Consider the following 15,809-nt stretch of genomic DNA (forward strand, 5'->3'; position numbering starts at 1 on the left):
CAGGAAGACCAGGACCATGTAATCAGCACATCATACTGGACTGGAACCCAGAACCACATGACGTCCGCATCTTATGTACCCTCTCCCAGAAATCACAGCGAGAGGGCCACTCCCACTGGGCGGGCTCCGAGAAAGAGTAACTTAAGCACCTGACCACAGTTCTATGCCTGCCAGAGGAGACAGTGCCCCCTGTGGCCAGGCTGAACATCTCACAGTCCAGTCAGACTGTTGCTGAGGCCCAATTTAGATAATTACACCCGAACCAAAATGCAGTTTAGACAACTTTAATTTTAGAAAAACCACAGAGTGCTCTTCAGGAGCCGCCGCTACACATATATACACTAACACACACACACACTTACACAGTATATACACACACACAAACACACACACACACACTTACACAGTATATACACACACACACACACACACACATTTCTGCTGTGTATTTGGCCATTTTCCTAGAGTTCCAACTTACCGAGACTGTGGTCCATTTTAAACTTGTACTTGTAAATGAAAAGTCCAACAAGTGCACAGACCAGGAGCAGCACTGGGAAGATCACCAGCAGGATATTCGATTCATTTTTAACTGAAAGCAATAAAGATAAGATGATTGCACGCCTTCTATCTACTAGATTAAACACAAGCTATAACTGATTTCAGTCAATTTGAAATTAATATCTAGTATCTCACAAAAGTCAGTACACCCCTAAGTGAAAATGTCCAAATTGGGACCAATTAGCCATTTTCCCTCCCCGGTGTCATGTGACTCGTTAGTGTTACAAGGTCTCAGGTGTGAATGGGGAGCAGGTGTGGTAAATTTGGTGTTATCGCTCTCACTCTCTCATACTGGTCACTGGAAGTACAACATGGCACCTCATGGCAAAGAAGGATCTGAGGATCTGAAAAAAAGAATTGTTGCTCTACATAAAGATGGCCTAGGCTATAAGAAGATTGCCAAGACCCTGAAACTGAGCTGCAGCACGGTGGCCAAGACCATACAGCGGTATAACAGAACAGGCCTGGTCACGGTCCACCAAAGAAGTTGAGGTCACGTGCTCAGCGTCATATCCAGAGGTTGTCTTTGGGAAATAGACGTATGAGTGCTGCCAGCATTGCTGCAGAGGTTGTAGGGGTGGGTGGGGGTCAGCCTGTCAGTGCTCAGACCATACGCCGCACACTGCATCAAATTGGTCTGCATGGCTGTCGTCCCAGAAGGAAGCCTCTTCTAAAGATGATGCACAAGAAAGACCACAAACAGTTTGCTGAAGACAAGCAGACTAAGGAGATGGATTACTGGAACCATGTCCTGTGCTCTGATGAGACCAAGATAAAGGTATTTGGTGTCAGGTGGTGACAAGCGTGTGTGGGGGCAACCAGGTGAGGAGGACAAAGACAAGTGAGCAAAAATTAAAAGCAAGAAAATGTCGCACTTATTCAATGAATAAACAAATAAATAAATACCAAGTGAAGTGATGAATAAAAAAGGTCACATCAAAGAAAGTGGGGAAAAAAAAAGGCAACAAAATAAAAAGTATTAAAAAAATACACAATATAAAAGCAGAAAAGTCCAAACAAAAAACAAATTAGATGAAAAAACAAATTGATCCGCATCTTGATAGAATAAATGACATATATGAATGATGATAATACTCTCCAATGATAAAGTGAACAGACACAATGTTAAAAATGGCCTCCGGGTATGACCCAAGGGTCAAACAAAGCTCAGAGAAAGGGAGCTAAAGTTACACATCCCAGAGCTCAGTGAGGAGAACTGTGAGAGCTGATTGGAGGGAAGGGACACACCTCTCTTCACACAGCACACAGAGCTCAGACTGTCAATCAGCTGGAGCTCCTCCCATTGTCACCATTTATCTCTTGGTGTCAGGAAAACTTGTCAGAAATGAAAGGATTAATGCTGATAGCAGAGGAAGGAGGCAGCAGACAGAAATGACACTTAGTGCTCCGGACTGAGACAAGTACACACTATAGAGGGATACGCTTTGTTCATATTTCATGTCTGAGGTTTACAACCACTTTAGTATGAAGGAAGATCTCCCCTGTGGCTGCAAATCTGAACATTCCCATCAATGGATAGTATGTAGCAACCTCAGCCTGGACTCCAACCAGGCCACACCCCCAACATGTGGTTTAAGGAGCTCTTCAAGGGGCGGAGCGAAATGCTTTGGGGCCTGGCCTGTTGCAGTCCAGGCTGAAGTTGCTACATACGATCAATTGACGGGATTGTTCAGATATGAGGCCACAGGGGAGACCTTCCTTCATACTTAGTGATCACAGGAGCCAAGCTCCCTCCCAGGCCAGCACTCCTAGTGGTGGATTTGGGGACTTGAACCCCTTTTTGATAGCTTGAGCAGCGGCTCACACGTCGGGTCTTTGGGGTTACAACCACTTTAAGCCATGCACGCGCAACATGACCAAGCAAGTGCTGAAGCATTTCTTTATCTAAAATTTGGCATTTGGATATTACTTACCCCCTTCTATTGGAATGCAAACAGGTGTGCATGTTGCCGGCATTTCTATACAGTCTTTATTGGATCTGGGGGAAGAAATATCGACTGTAACTTATTGTGAGAACAACAGATGACCACAGAGAAACACACATTTCCTTCAACTGTGCCGCTAAAAGACGTATTAACCACTTCAATACCGGGGCCTATTCTGGCACTCCTCTCCTACACGTAAAAATCATAATTTGTTTGCTAGAAAATTACTCAGAACCCCCAAACAAATATTTTTTTTTTTTTTAGCAGACACCCTAGGGAATAAAATGGCGGTCATTGCAACTTTTTATCTCGCACAGTATTTGCGCAAAAAGTTTTCAAACGCATTTTTTGGGGAAAAAAAAAAAAACCAAACGTTTCACGATTTAAAAAAACAACAAAATAGTAAAGTTAGCAGAATTTTTTTATATAATGTGAAAGATGACGTTACGCCGAGTAAATAGATACCCAACATGTCACGGTTTAAAATTGCGCACACATGGAATGACGCCAAACTTCAGTACTTAAAAATCTCCATAGGGGACACTTTAAAAAGTTACATATTGAGAGTTACAGAGGAGGTCTAGAGCTAGAATTGTTTCTTGCGCTCTAACGCACGTGGCGATATCTCACATGTGTAGTTTGAATGGTGTTTACATATGTGGGCGGGACTAACATGTGCGTTCGCTTCTGAGCGCGAGCTACCAGGGACAGGGGCGTTTTAAAAAACAAATTTTTTATTTTATTTTTTATTTTACTTTATTTTTTTTTATTTTTACAACTTTTTTTTTTTTTTTATTATTCACTTTTATTCCTATCACAAGGAATGTAAACATCCCTTGTAATAGGAATCTATGTGACAGGTCCTCTTTATGGAGAGATGTGGGGTCAATAAGACCCCCACATCTCTCCTCCAGGCTGGAAAGCATGAGATCGTGAAAAAAAAACGTCACCGATCCCATGCTGACAGCCGCAATCGCGGCTTTGTTTAATTCCGGGAACACTCCGACGGTCATAGAGATGACTGGTGACCATCTGGCCACCCGGAAATCTCTATTGTCCTCATCCGGCACCGGATGATTCTTTCTCCGGGGTCCCCGATGGCACGGGAGAGCCCGGAGAAGCACCGGATGGCGGCAGGAGGAGGGGGGATGTCCCCTCCCATCACCTGTAAGAACGATCAAGCGGCGGAACTGCCGCTATGATCATTCTTATGGTGCACAGGATCGCCGGCTGATAACAAGGATATCTGAATGATGCCTGTGGCTGCTGGCATCATTCAGATATTCCCACTGAAAGTCCAGGACGTCATATGACGGCCTTGGGTGGGAAGTGGTTAAAACATGTCACATGTCCATTACACCTCTCTTGCTTCAAGTCTTCTGCCCCGTACACACGATCGGATTTTCCGACACCAAATGTTGGATGTGAGCTTGTTGGAAAGTCCGACCGTGCGTACGCTCCATCGAACATTTGTTTTTCGGACTTTCCACCAACAAATGTCTCAAATTTTCCGCCAAACAAATGTTTGTTGTTGGACTTTCCAATCGTGTGTGTGTGTGTGTGTGTGTGTGTACGCAAGTCTGTCAGACAAAAAAAAAAGTCTACGCATGCTCGGAATCAAGCACGAGCCGGAAGCGATCGGTCTTGTAAAACTAGCGTCCGTAATGGAGATATCACGCACGTCTTCTACGTCACGACGTTCGTAAATTGTTGGCCAACATTTGTGTGACCGTGTGTATGCAAGACAAGTTGGAGCCAACAACCTTCGAACCAAAAAATCCACGGTTTTGTTGTGGGAAAGTCCGATCGAGTGTACGGGGGGGGGGGGGGGGGCATTAGAAGTAATCCTTGGCAACAGTGAGAAACAGAAAAAAGTTCCAGGAGGAGCAGAACCTGGTTACGTGACTGGTCAACGTTGAGTGACCGACTTCTCCTCCAATCACAACCTTCTCACCATGAATGACCCATGAAATACCGATAGCGGTATCCACTCACCATTTATAGATTGAGGGCCATCGTTATAGGGGGCAAGTTAAAGTTTACGTTTCATGGATTGCCGAGAAGTATTAAAAGAGTTTAGAACCTGCCTACACTCTGAAGATACTGCTTCCCTGTAGACATGTGCAAAAGGAAAAAAAATTGTTTAGTTTCGTTTCGTTTTAATTCGTTAATTCATTAATTTCGTTTAGTTATATTCGTTAACTTCCTTAAATTTGTTTTTGGATTTCGTTTAGTTTTCTACCAAATTCGAAAATATTTCAACCAAATTCGAAAATAATTCTACCGGATTCGAAATGATTTCAACCGCATTCAAAAATATTTTGTGACCCGAATTTAGGGCCATGTATCTCGGGGTCACTTGGTGCTAGAAACTCCAAATTTGGATATGTTGTAGTACTAGTACTATTTTGTTTGTATACCAAATTTGGGGTTTCTAGCTATAAGTGACCCCGAGATATGGGGCCCCAAAATCCGGTCACAAAATGTCATTCTCTGCTGCAGAAAAGTGCTTGACATTTTGTGACCCAAATTTAGGGTCATGTATCTCGGGGTCACTTGGTGCTAGAAACTCCAAATTTGGATATGTTGTAGTGCTAGTACTATTGTGTTTGCAGACCAAATTTGGGGTTTTTAGCTATAAGTGACCCTGAGATATGTGGCCCCAAAGTCGGGTTGCAAAATGTCATTCTCTGCTGCAGAAAAGTACTTGACATATTTCCTATATCTATTGGACTATAAGATTTACTTTGAGTTGACCTTTTGTTTCATTAGATCCCTAAAGAATTACCGAATTCATTCCAATTCATTCGTTATATTTCTTTCGTATTCGTTGTTATTTGTTATTTTTTATTCAGATGCATCCGAATGTCCAAAAGATGCAAAATTCGGCCGAATTTCGATTCGTTACGAAACGAATTGCACAAGCCTAGTTCCCTGGCTGTCACGCTGATCCAGTAGCCGGCTTAGGTTTTAGGGATTGGGTGAGGCGAGGGTTGGGTACGAGGGTCAGGTTAAGAGAAGAAAGTCAAAGCATGTGAGGGAACATACGTTTTAACACCAGCACTATAAACTAACAACATTGGGTCTTCAGAGCTAAAAAAAACTAGCCTATAGCTGGCAAAAATTCTGCCAAATTTCACTTCATTTCCTCCATTACCATCTAAAACGGTAGTGTAGCGTCCCCCTGACCCCCGGCGAAAGGGAGGGCTGACATTTCCCCTCAGGGTGCTGGTTCTTAGGCATGGTGGGTGTGGACAGTTGCAGAAAAGATGGGCGCCGATCACTTTTAGGATGAGCAAAAAGGACCCCGATCGCCTAAATTCCTACAAATATATACTCTCCCCCAGCATGCTCAGTGGTACAAAGCTCCTCCTAATTGGCTGAAAGAGATATGCATATTTAGAACTCAGTAGTCTCACTGCAGCTCATTGGTGTGCACAGCCTATTGCATTAGTGTGTGCACCTCAGAGCACAAATACACGTGTGCGTATATCAGCAGTGCACTAGACAGTGTCAGTAGAGCAGAGATTGGTGTCAGTAGGGCAACGGACGGTGTCAGTAGGGCAACGGACGGTGTCAGTAGGGCAACGGACGGTGTCAGTAGGGCAACGGACGGTGTCAGTAGGGCAACGGACGGTGTCAGTAGGGCAACGGACGGTGTCAGTAGGGCAACGGACGGTGTCAGTAGGGCAACGGACGGTGTCAGTAGGGCAACGGACGGTGTCAGTAGGGCAACGGACGGTGTCAGTAGGGCAACGGACGGTGTCAGTAGGGCAACGGACGGTGTCAGTAGGGCAACGGACGGTGTCAGTAGGGCAACGGACGGTGTCAGTAGGGCAACGGACGATGTCAGTAGGTTTTTGTTTTTTATGTTTTTTTTTTATTATTTTTTACAATTTTATTTTTTTGAATATTTTTTTTTTTTACAAAATGTTTTTTTACAATTATTTTTAGGAGCCCTGTTGGGGGCTTTGGTGAAATATCAGGCCCCCGATGTCTCACTTTCTATAGAAAAATATTTAGCATTTCGTTTCTATTGTAAACTCTATGAGTTGTTTTACAAGGCGATTGTTTAAAATCACTTTAAAGCAGGGTGCCCCCTAAAAAAAAAAAAAACATGAAAAGTCAGCAGCTACAAATACTGCAGCTGCTGACTTTTAATAATCAGACACTTACCTGTCCCAGGGTCCAGCGATGGGGGGGGAACGAAGCCCCCCCCCCTTGTTCCCCTGCTCCGCTCGCGGCGCCGTCATTCATACTGTGGGCACCCGGCTGTGGCTTCACAGCCGGGCACCCACTGCGCAGGCGCGAGCGGCGCAGGGCGCCGTGATACGTCGGGCAGTCACCTGGGACACGTGACAGGTCCCAGGTGACTGTGCGGCACGAGGGGAAGTGACGTCACCAGCCCGGGCAAGGAAGAAGGCAGACTACAAGGGACCCCCTAGCAACAGGCATTTAGAGGTGACTAAAAAAAAGATTTTTTTTCCCCAATTATTTATTTATTTATTTTAAAGAATTTTAAACAATTTTTTATTTTTTGGTGGCAACACCACTTTTAGGGCCGGTTCACACTGCGAGCCGCGGCGAGGCGTCTCCGACTTCCTCGCCGCGACTTGCAGGGGGGGTCAGCGGCGACTTGCAGAGGACTTCTGCATAGAAGTCAATGCAAGTCGCCCCCGAAGTCGCCCCGAAGTAGTACAGGAACCTTTTTTCTGAGTCGGAGCGACTCGAGTCGCTCCTCTCAGAACGGTTCCATTGTACTCAATGGGGACGACTTGCGGGAGCGAGGCGAGGCGAGCCGTGTCGCCTCGCCTCGCGCCGCAGTGTGAACCGGCCCTAACTTTGATTCCAAGGTTGGTACTTACTGATTACAAGGCTGGCATTCATTCTTTTCCTCAAAAAAGTTGGGTAGACAATCCCCGCAAACGGTGTCTGTGATGTTTGAACCTGAAAGAAGAAATAAACTGGACAATGAAAAGTCGGAACCTCCCTTTTTTTTTTTTTTACTTTTCATACAGTGGGGGGGGGGGGATAACAATCGCCTCCCCTGCAAATTGTGTAAGTTTTGCCCACTTACATAGAAATGAGGGGTCTATCATTTTTATCATAGGTGTATTTTATATGATAGAGACAGAATATCAACCAAAAATCCAGAAAAAAACAAATGATACAAATGTTATAAATAATGGGTGCTGAACCTGTGGCCCTCCAGCTGTTGCAGAACTACAAGTCCCATGAGGCTTTGCCAGGCTGATCGTTACAAGCATGAGGCATAATGGGACTTCACCACCATTGTAGTTCCACAGCAGCTGGAGGTCCACAGGCCCATGCTATAAATGAAGTTGAAGTTTAGTGAGTAAAATAAGTATTTGATCCCCCAAGAAAAACATGACTTAGTAGTTGGTGAAGAAACCCTTGTTGGTGATCACAGAGGTCAGACGTTTCTTGTAGGTGGTGATGAGGTTTTCACATCTCAGGAGGGATTTTCTCCTCTCTTCTCTACAGATCTTCTCTAAATCCTTAATGTTTCTTGGCAACTCGAAGTTTCAGCTCCTTCCATACATTTTCTATAGGATTAAGGTCTGAAGACTGGCTAGGCCACTCCATGACCTTAATGTGCTTCTTCTTGAGCCACTCCTTTGTTGCCTTGGTGGTATGTTTTGGGTCATTGTCACTGTCCAAATGTACCCCCCCCTGTGCTGCGCTCTAATACAGGAGGTGCGTTACTGGCCAGACCACCAGGTGACACAGAGGGGGGCGAAAAGTCTTCACAAAAAGGAAAACGAATGCAGCCAGCACATCTAATGATTGATAAGCTGCAATATTTAAAAATGTTGGTTTTATTACCGATTTAAAAAGCGGAGCTCCTCTGTTGCCACATTTGGCACCTTTTTTTGGAGGGCGGGGGGGCAGGTACCTGGTTTTGACAAGTACCCGGGTGCTCTCACTTCTGGGTGAGTTTGCCGCGGCATAAACTATTGGCGTTATATAAATCCTTTATAATAATAATAAATAATAATCCAGCAACCTTGGGCACTCTTGACCTTTTTAATTACGGACTAGGCAGCGGAAATGGAGATAGGAGTGTTCAGGACCTAAATTATATATATATATATATATATATATATATATATATATATATATATATATATATACGGCCCCTTCCACACTGAGGCGCTCTGCAGGCGCTAGAGTGCTAAAAATAGCGCCTGCAAAGCGCCCTCAAACAGCCGCTGCCGTCTCTCCAGTGTGAAAGCCTAAGGGGCTTTCACACTGGAGCGGTGCGCTTGCAGGACGCTGAAAAATGTCCTGCAAGCCGCATCTTTGGAGCGCTGTAGGAGCGGTGTATTTACCGCTCCTAAAGCGCCCCTTCCCATCGAAAACAATGGGGCAACGCTCCAAACCCGCCTGCAAAGCGCCGCTGCAGCGGGCGGTTTTAACCCTTTTTCGGCTGCTAACGTGGATTAAAACTACTAAAACTAGCCACTAAAACTACAGTAAAGTGGCGCTAAATATCACGCCGCTTTACCGCCAGCGTGCCTAGTGTGAAAGTAGCCTAAAACACACGAGATAGTAAAGTGGTGTAAGTGCTTATTAAAGTGGCTGTAAACCCTTACAAAGCACTTTGACCTACAGGTAAGCCTAAATTAAGGCCTACCTGTAGGTCCAAGAAATATCTCCTAAACCTACACGGTTTAGGAGATATTTACAAAAAGACAGGCACCGCTGTCTACCTCACATGCGCCATAGACAACGGCGCGCAGACGCACTGAGCATGCCGCTGCTAACGGCGATATGCCGTTAGTGGTGGTTCCTGTGCGCATGCGCGGGAGTGATGCCATTGCTGCTCCGGCGCTGTGAGTGGCCAGAGCAGTTATACCCGGAAGTAGATGGATGCCACGTGCTACAGGGGACAGCGGTGACATCGCTGGCTCCTGTGTCAGGTAAGTGACACATAATGGGCTACTATGCGATGCGATGCGATGAGATGCGATGCGATGCGATGCATAGTAGTCCATTATGCTTTACCTTTGCAGGGAGACAAAGAGGAAGTAACACCCATCAGGGTTTACTTCCTCTTTAACTCTTACATACTCTTGCTCATAAAAAAAGGGGGATTCTTAGTTTCACATACATTTATTGCAATACATGTTCCAGCTGGACAAGCGATCCCTCTCTGGCCAGTCCCTACTCTACCCTGCAGATTGCCAAACACTTTTTTGCTAAAAGAGTGCACTCTTGGGAGTGTAGACTTCTAGTGCCAATATGGAGAAAACAGACCCAGCTGGCATACCGCCAACTTTCTGAGATGGGAACGAGGGGCACCTATCAGAAAAAGTATGCAGGCATAGGACACACCCCCTGCCACACCCCCTTAAAGGAGAACTGTACAAAAAAAATAAAAAGATTGGTTAAACCCACAAGTGCTTGTTTTTTACCACTACGATTCCTTTATATTGGCTTTTGCACTTTTGTAAGTAAAGTTTGAAACTGTTCCCGCCTGGTCTGAAGTTACAAAAAGGAGTGTAATGCAAGTAACCAGCAAATCTATTCTTTGGTTCGGGTCATTATACATGTTGGGGTGTGAAGACAGCTTCGCAAGAGTCAATAAAGTGTGCAGTACAAGCAAGTAGTAACCTAGTGTAAGGGAAGTCTAGGAAGTCAAAGGCCAGTGTGCCTTTGAATACCCCTATTGTGACCCCCGCTTGCTCGCCGCCTGCCCGGCACTTACCCTGTCTTGTTGGGGCAGCAGGTGATGGCAACGAGCGGGGTCATTCGTGCTTCTACTGCCATCCTCATCTCCCATCCTCTCCTCCTGATAGGCACCCAATAGCAGCGCCTGACGTTTTAGCCAATCAGGTGACAGTCAACAGACCCGAGCACCTGATTGGCGGAGAGGCGTTTAGTATTAGGCAAGCGAATATTCATTCGCTTTTCTAACACAGCTGAGTGACCTTCGAGTGCCCAGCAGGTCACCTTTCTTAATGCCTATTAGAGCCTATGGCTCTAATCAGGTGCTTCAAAAACACCCCCCACTGCTGTAATTCAGGCACCCAAAAAGGGGCCGGATGACTGCATAGGGGGGTGACAGCGGCAGCCACAGATAGATTCATGCAATGCATGAATCTATTAGTGATAGAGGAGGGTGGCAGGAGAGAGGGGGCGGCGCCCGTGCGCCCTTAATGCACGGGCCGCCACTGCTACAATCACTTGTTTTCAGCGAGTTCTCTTTGGGGTAAAGAGGAATTATATAAATGTTTAAACATCTTAAGAGTTTCTAGTTTGATTATAGTATTTTATGGTAACTTACATTAAGCATTTCTCCTTTATTTTGGAACCCTATATAGGTATTTCTATGGCTACGCTGTTTCAATATGTAACTGGAATATTCTTGTTTTACTTTTGAAAATTCAATAATAATCTTTATTGAAAAAAAAAAAAAAAGGGGGTGTAATGCAAGTAACCAGCAAATATATTCTTTGATTTGGGTCATTCTACAAGTTGGGGTATGAAGACAGCTTTGCCAGAGTCTTGAATGCCGACAACATCTCCTTCCTGCTAGAGGCTACCCCACCTATCTCAGGCACACATCTAGCAGCAAGCTGCTTGCTAGACTTCCCTTACACTGGGTAACTACTTGCTTGTACTTCACACTTTATTGACTCTTGCGAAGCTGTCTTCACACCCAAACATGTATAATGCCCCGAACCAAAGAATAGATTTGCTGGTTACTTGCATTACATTCTTTTCAGTACAAAAGTGCAAAAGGTATTACAAAGTCCAACATTTAAAGACATACCGCTTCCTTAAATCCCTAATACTAACTACAGGCTTGTGTGCTGCCCCGGCATACCTGCAAAGGTAGAGTCCGTGTGATAAAGAGTCTGTCAAAGGCATTCTCCAGCAGCTGGTGTCTTCGGGAGGGGGGAAAACCCCAAGTTCTCCTGACTATACATCCAGGTAGTAAGTGGCATTCTTCAGATCCTCATGGGTGTTATTCTCCGTCTCTTCCCCTTACGAGCACCGGGTCTCTCTTTCTCTCTCTCCTACTACAGGCCCCTTAACCCCCATATTCTCATTTTGGATCACTGTCCCTCTTTTATAAACACAGGATTAGTGGGCCAGACCCAGGGAAGAGCCCCCCACAAGACCAAAAAAAAAAAAAAAAAGGGAAACCATTTACCCCCTACACTTCCAGGCCAGGGCAGCAACAAGATGGCTACTTTTCAACCTGCTGACGTGTTCACTTCCATGTCGAAGTGTCTTGAGAAATATGGACTGAGCTTCATGGAAACATGGACAAGAAAAATGCTGATGTTTTTTCTCTATCTCCTCTGCTAGACCTGCGATTGCCTCTAATGCCGCGTACACACGTACCGGTATGTCCGATGTACTTAGTCTGGCGGACTTCCCGCCAGACTGTCCGTCGGACTTTCCGAATGGGCTACTTCCCACACACGGCACTTTTTCAGCGGACTAATACGGCGTACTAAGTCCGCCGTACTATCCGCCCTACTTTTGAAATGAACGGACTCACCCACACACGCTGAGGAAAGTCCGCTCATTTCGAGCGTGTCTCCAGGTAGGCGGGGCCCGCAAAGGAGACGTCACTGGCCCCGCCACCTGGTATGGACTTAAAGGTGAACCCCAATGCTGAAAAAAAATCGGCATGGGGGCCCCCCCCCCCAAGGTCCACATCAGACCCTTGTCCGAGCACGCTACCCAGCCGGCCAGGAAAGGAGGGGATGAGCGAGCGCCCCCCCCCCCGAGCCAACGGCCAGGGTTGTCGGGAAGAGGCCCTTGTCCTCATCAACATGGGGACAAGGTGCTTTGGGGTGGGGGCGCCGCGCGGCCCCCTCCTGAGCTATACCAGGCCGCGTGCCCTCAACATGGGGGGTGCCTTGGGGAAGCGGGGGCCACGCGGCCCCCCCACCCCAAAGCACCTTGTCCCCATGTTGATGAGGACAAGGGCCTCTTCCCGACAACCCTGGCCCTTGGCTCGGGAGGGGGGGCCGGCCAGGTAGCGTGCTCGGACAAGGGTCTGATGTGGACCTGGGGGGCCCCACACGCCGATTTTTTTTTCGGCGTTGGGGTTCCCCTTTAAGTCCATACCAGGTGGCGGGGCCAGCGACGTCTCCTTCGCGGGCCCCGCCTACCTGGAGACCCGCTGGAAATGAGCGGACTTTCCTCCGGGCGGGAAAAGTCCGTTCATTTCAAAAGTACGGCGGACTGGCGCACACACGGCCGGATTGTCCGCCGAAATGCGAGTCCGGCGGGAAGATTGGAGTGCAAAACTACTTTCTAAGTCCGCCGTACTTTCGGGTCAAAAAAGTACGCCGGAGGCTACACACGGGGGGATTGTCCGGCGGGCTTGAGTTTGCCGGACTTTTCCACCCGCTTGTTTGATCGTGTGTACGCGCAATTAACCAGTTTTGTATTTGAATGCAAGGAATATATAGACCAGACAGGGGACTTGGCACATATGAAGCTAAAATACATTTCTTTCCCCTCTTCTCAGTGCGGTTATACTACCGAAAGGTTTTCTTTTTTCCAGCTTACTTACATATTTCTTTGATGTCTCTGTTAGGACAACTCGTACACGGGTAGCATTCTTCTCCGTTTACATAAAAGCCCTCTTTGCATTTACATTCTCGGTTGGTGCTCGATGTACACGGGGCCACCTCAACCTGTTTTTCTGAAGAGAAAGGCACGTTATTCATTTTTTTGTCCCCCCCCCCCCCCCCCAATTTTCCAGGAGCCACCACCAAGTCGTATGCACAAGGTCAATGCCAGCCATTAAATACAGCTAGATCTAGAAATGAGAAGAGAGTTCTCCACCTTTTCGAAGGCAGTAGATGGGACTGGAACTACGTGGGCTGACATTATTAAGGCGGGTCACCTAAAATAGTTACATAGTTAGTAAGGTTGAATAAAGACACCAGTCCATCCAGTTCAACCTGAGTGTCTACAATTGTCCCTATCCCTGTACATTGCACACTCACATCGGTCCCTACCCTCAAGGAGCCACAATCCAAGGTCCCCATTCATATACTAGGGCCAATTTTGGACAGAAGCCAATTAACCACTTTCAGACCGGACCATTTTGCTGGTCAAAGACCAGACCACTTTTTGTGATTCGGCACTGCGTCGCTTTAACTGACAATTGCGCGGTCGTGCGACGTGGCTCCCAAACAAAATTGACGTCCTTTTTTTCCCACAAATAGAGCTTTCTTTTGGTGGTATTTGATCACCTCTGCGGTTTTTATTTTTTGCGCTATAAACAAAAATAGAGCGACAATTTTGAAAAAAACGCATTATTTTTTACTTTTTGTTATAATAAATATCCCCCAAAAATATCTAAAAAAACATTTTTTTCCCTCAGTTTAGGCCGATACGTATTCTTCTACATATTTTTGGTAAAAAAAAAAAATCGCAATAAGCGATTATTGATTGGTTTGCGCAAAAGTTATAGCGTTTACAAAATAGGGATAGTTTTATAGCATTTTCATTAATTATTTATTTATTTTATTTTTTTACTAGTAATGGCGGCGATCAGCAATTTTTATTGTGACTGCGACATTGTGGGGGACCCATCGGACATTTTTGACACATTTTTGGGACCATTGTCATTTATACAGCAATCAGTGCTATATAAATGCAGTGATTCCTGTGTAAATGACACTGGCAGTGAAAGGGTTAACCAGTGGGTGGCAGTGTAGGGGTTAAGTGTTCCTAGGGGTGTGTTACTAACTGTGGGGGGGTTGGGCTTTCATTTAGTGAACACTGATCTCTGCTCCAATCACCTGGAGAGGTCAGCGTCACTAGTTGCTAGGCAGAATGGAGAAATGTTTACACGGCATTTCCTCCATTCAGCCGTCCCGTGAGACGATCGCGGGGATGCCCGCGGCGATCGAGTCCGCGGGTCCCGCGACCGGACTCACGGGGGTCCCGACCAGTGCGGGAGCGCGCCGCCGGCGGCGCACTCCCGATGGCAGGGCGGCATTGAATATTGGACGTACCTGTACGCCAATATGCCTGCCCGTGCCATTCTGTCGACGTACATCGTCGTGCGCTGGTCGGGAAGTGGTTAACCTACCTGCATGTCTTTGGAGTGTGGGAGGAAACTGGAGTACCCGGAGGAAACCCACGCAGGCACAGGGAGAACATGCAAACTCCAGGCAGGTAGTGTCGTGGTTGGGATTGGAACCAGCGACCCTTCTTACTGCTAGGTGAGAGTGCTAACCACTACACCACTGTGCCGCCCAACCAATGTGATGGATGCTAACCTATCAATGGCCAGCCCTCACACACAGTATCCCTTTATAGGCTCAATCCAGGTAAAGGGTCAGGCTCAGACATAAAGAACATAAAAGCTAAATATGGTGGAAATGAAAATCTTCCAAATGCCACTGCATGGAAAACTTTCATTTTTCGGAGTTAGTCTGTGCTTATTGCCATTTCTGTGGTCATTGGAGAGACTTTCTCGTATTTCCTGTGTGGTCACCAAAACCTGAACCCAATGAGGGCAAAAACAATAACTTTTATTTTTACTTATTGTTAAGGTTTTCTTTTTTTTTTTTTCTTTTTTAATTGCCGTCTTTGTCCCCACCAGGGAGGTTTTCCTCGTCTCCTCCTGTGTGGTATCTAGAGCGTGAAGAGCAGGGGATGGACTGACCATTGGGCCACTCGGGCACTGCCCGAGGGCCCCATGCCACAAGGGGCCCCCATCAGGGTTGCCAGCCTCAGTAAAACAAGGGACAGTATGTAAAAATGTGGGGTTTTTTTGTTTTGTTTTTTGCATCGGTCTCTGAAATGTCCCTTACCGACATCCTTTTGGTCTAAAAATCCAGAGATTATAGCTGCCCCACCTCTCCAGTACCTTCTCAGCCAATAGAAACGTGTGTGTGTACTGTGTGATTGTATACTGTGTGTGTGAGAGTGTGTGTGAGAGTGTGTGTGAGAGCAGGGTCGGTGCTACCACTAGGCAAACTAGGCAGCCGCCTAGGGTGCACTGCTTCCTAGGGGCGCCCGACCACTGGTTTCCCTCCGTGTCTGCAGGCTGCAGCTTGTAACTAACTCAGTCTCAGGCAGTTGCTTCATCTAACCGATAGTGTAATTGGAGGTGCAGTGCAGCACTGGAGCCAGCGCTAGAGGAAGCAGAGCCGATGCTTCCTGTAAAGCACCACCTCCTGTCACATGAGCACGGCAAAGGGGGTGGAGTGAGGGGTGGAGCCAATGGGGGCGGCAAAATTAGGTTTCGCCTAGGGTGTCAAAAATCCTTGTACCAGCCCTGTGTGAGAGTGT

At 46.5% G+C, this 15,809-nt stretch overlaps 1 protein-coding gene across 1 annotated transcript in view; it reads right to left on the minus strand.

The window, feature by feature from the left end:
- Positions 1-15,809, minus strand: part of TNFRSF25 (TNF receptor superfamily member 25) — a 106,908-nt gene that overhangs the window by 14,092 nt on the left and 77,007 nt on the right. The window contains exons 4-7 of the mRNA XM_077458333.1: positions 13,069-13,200; positions 7,370-7,451; positions 2,493-2,557; positions 479-589 (exon numbers count right to left, since the gene is read on the minus strand). Of these exons, the coding sequence (XP_077314459.1) occupies positions 479-589; positions 2,493-2,557; positions 7,370-7,451; positions 13,069-13,200 (390 nt within the window). The remainder of the gene's footprint in view (positions 1-478; positions 590-2,492; positions 2,558-7,369; positions 7,452-13,068; positions 13,201-15,809) is intronic.

Source organism: Lithobates pipiens, unplaced genomic scaffold, assembly GCF_037356315.1.
Source record: "Lithobates pipiens isolate NorthernLeopardFrog02 unplaced genomic scaffold, aLitPip1_a1.2 Scaffold_27, whole genome shotgun sequence".
Classification (NCBI taxonomy): domain Eukaryota; kingdom Metazoa; phylum Chordata; class Amphibia; order Anura; family Ranidae; genus Lithobates; species Lithobates pipiens.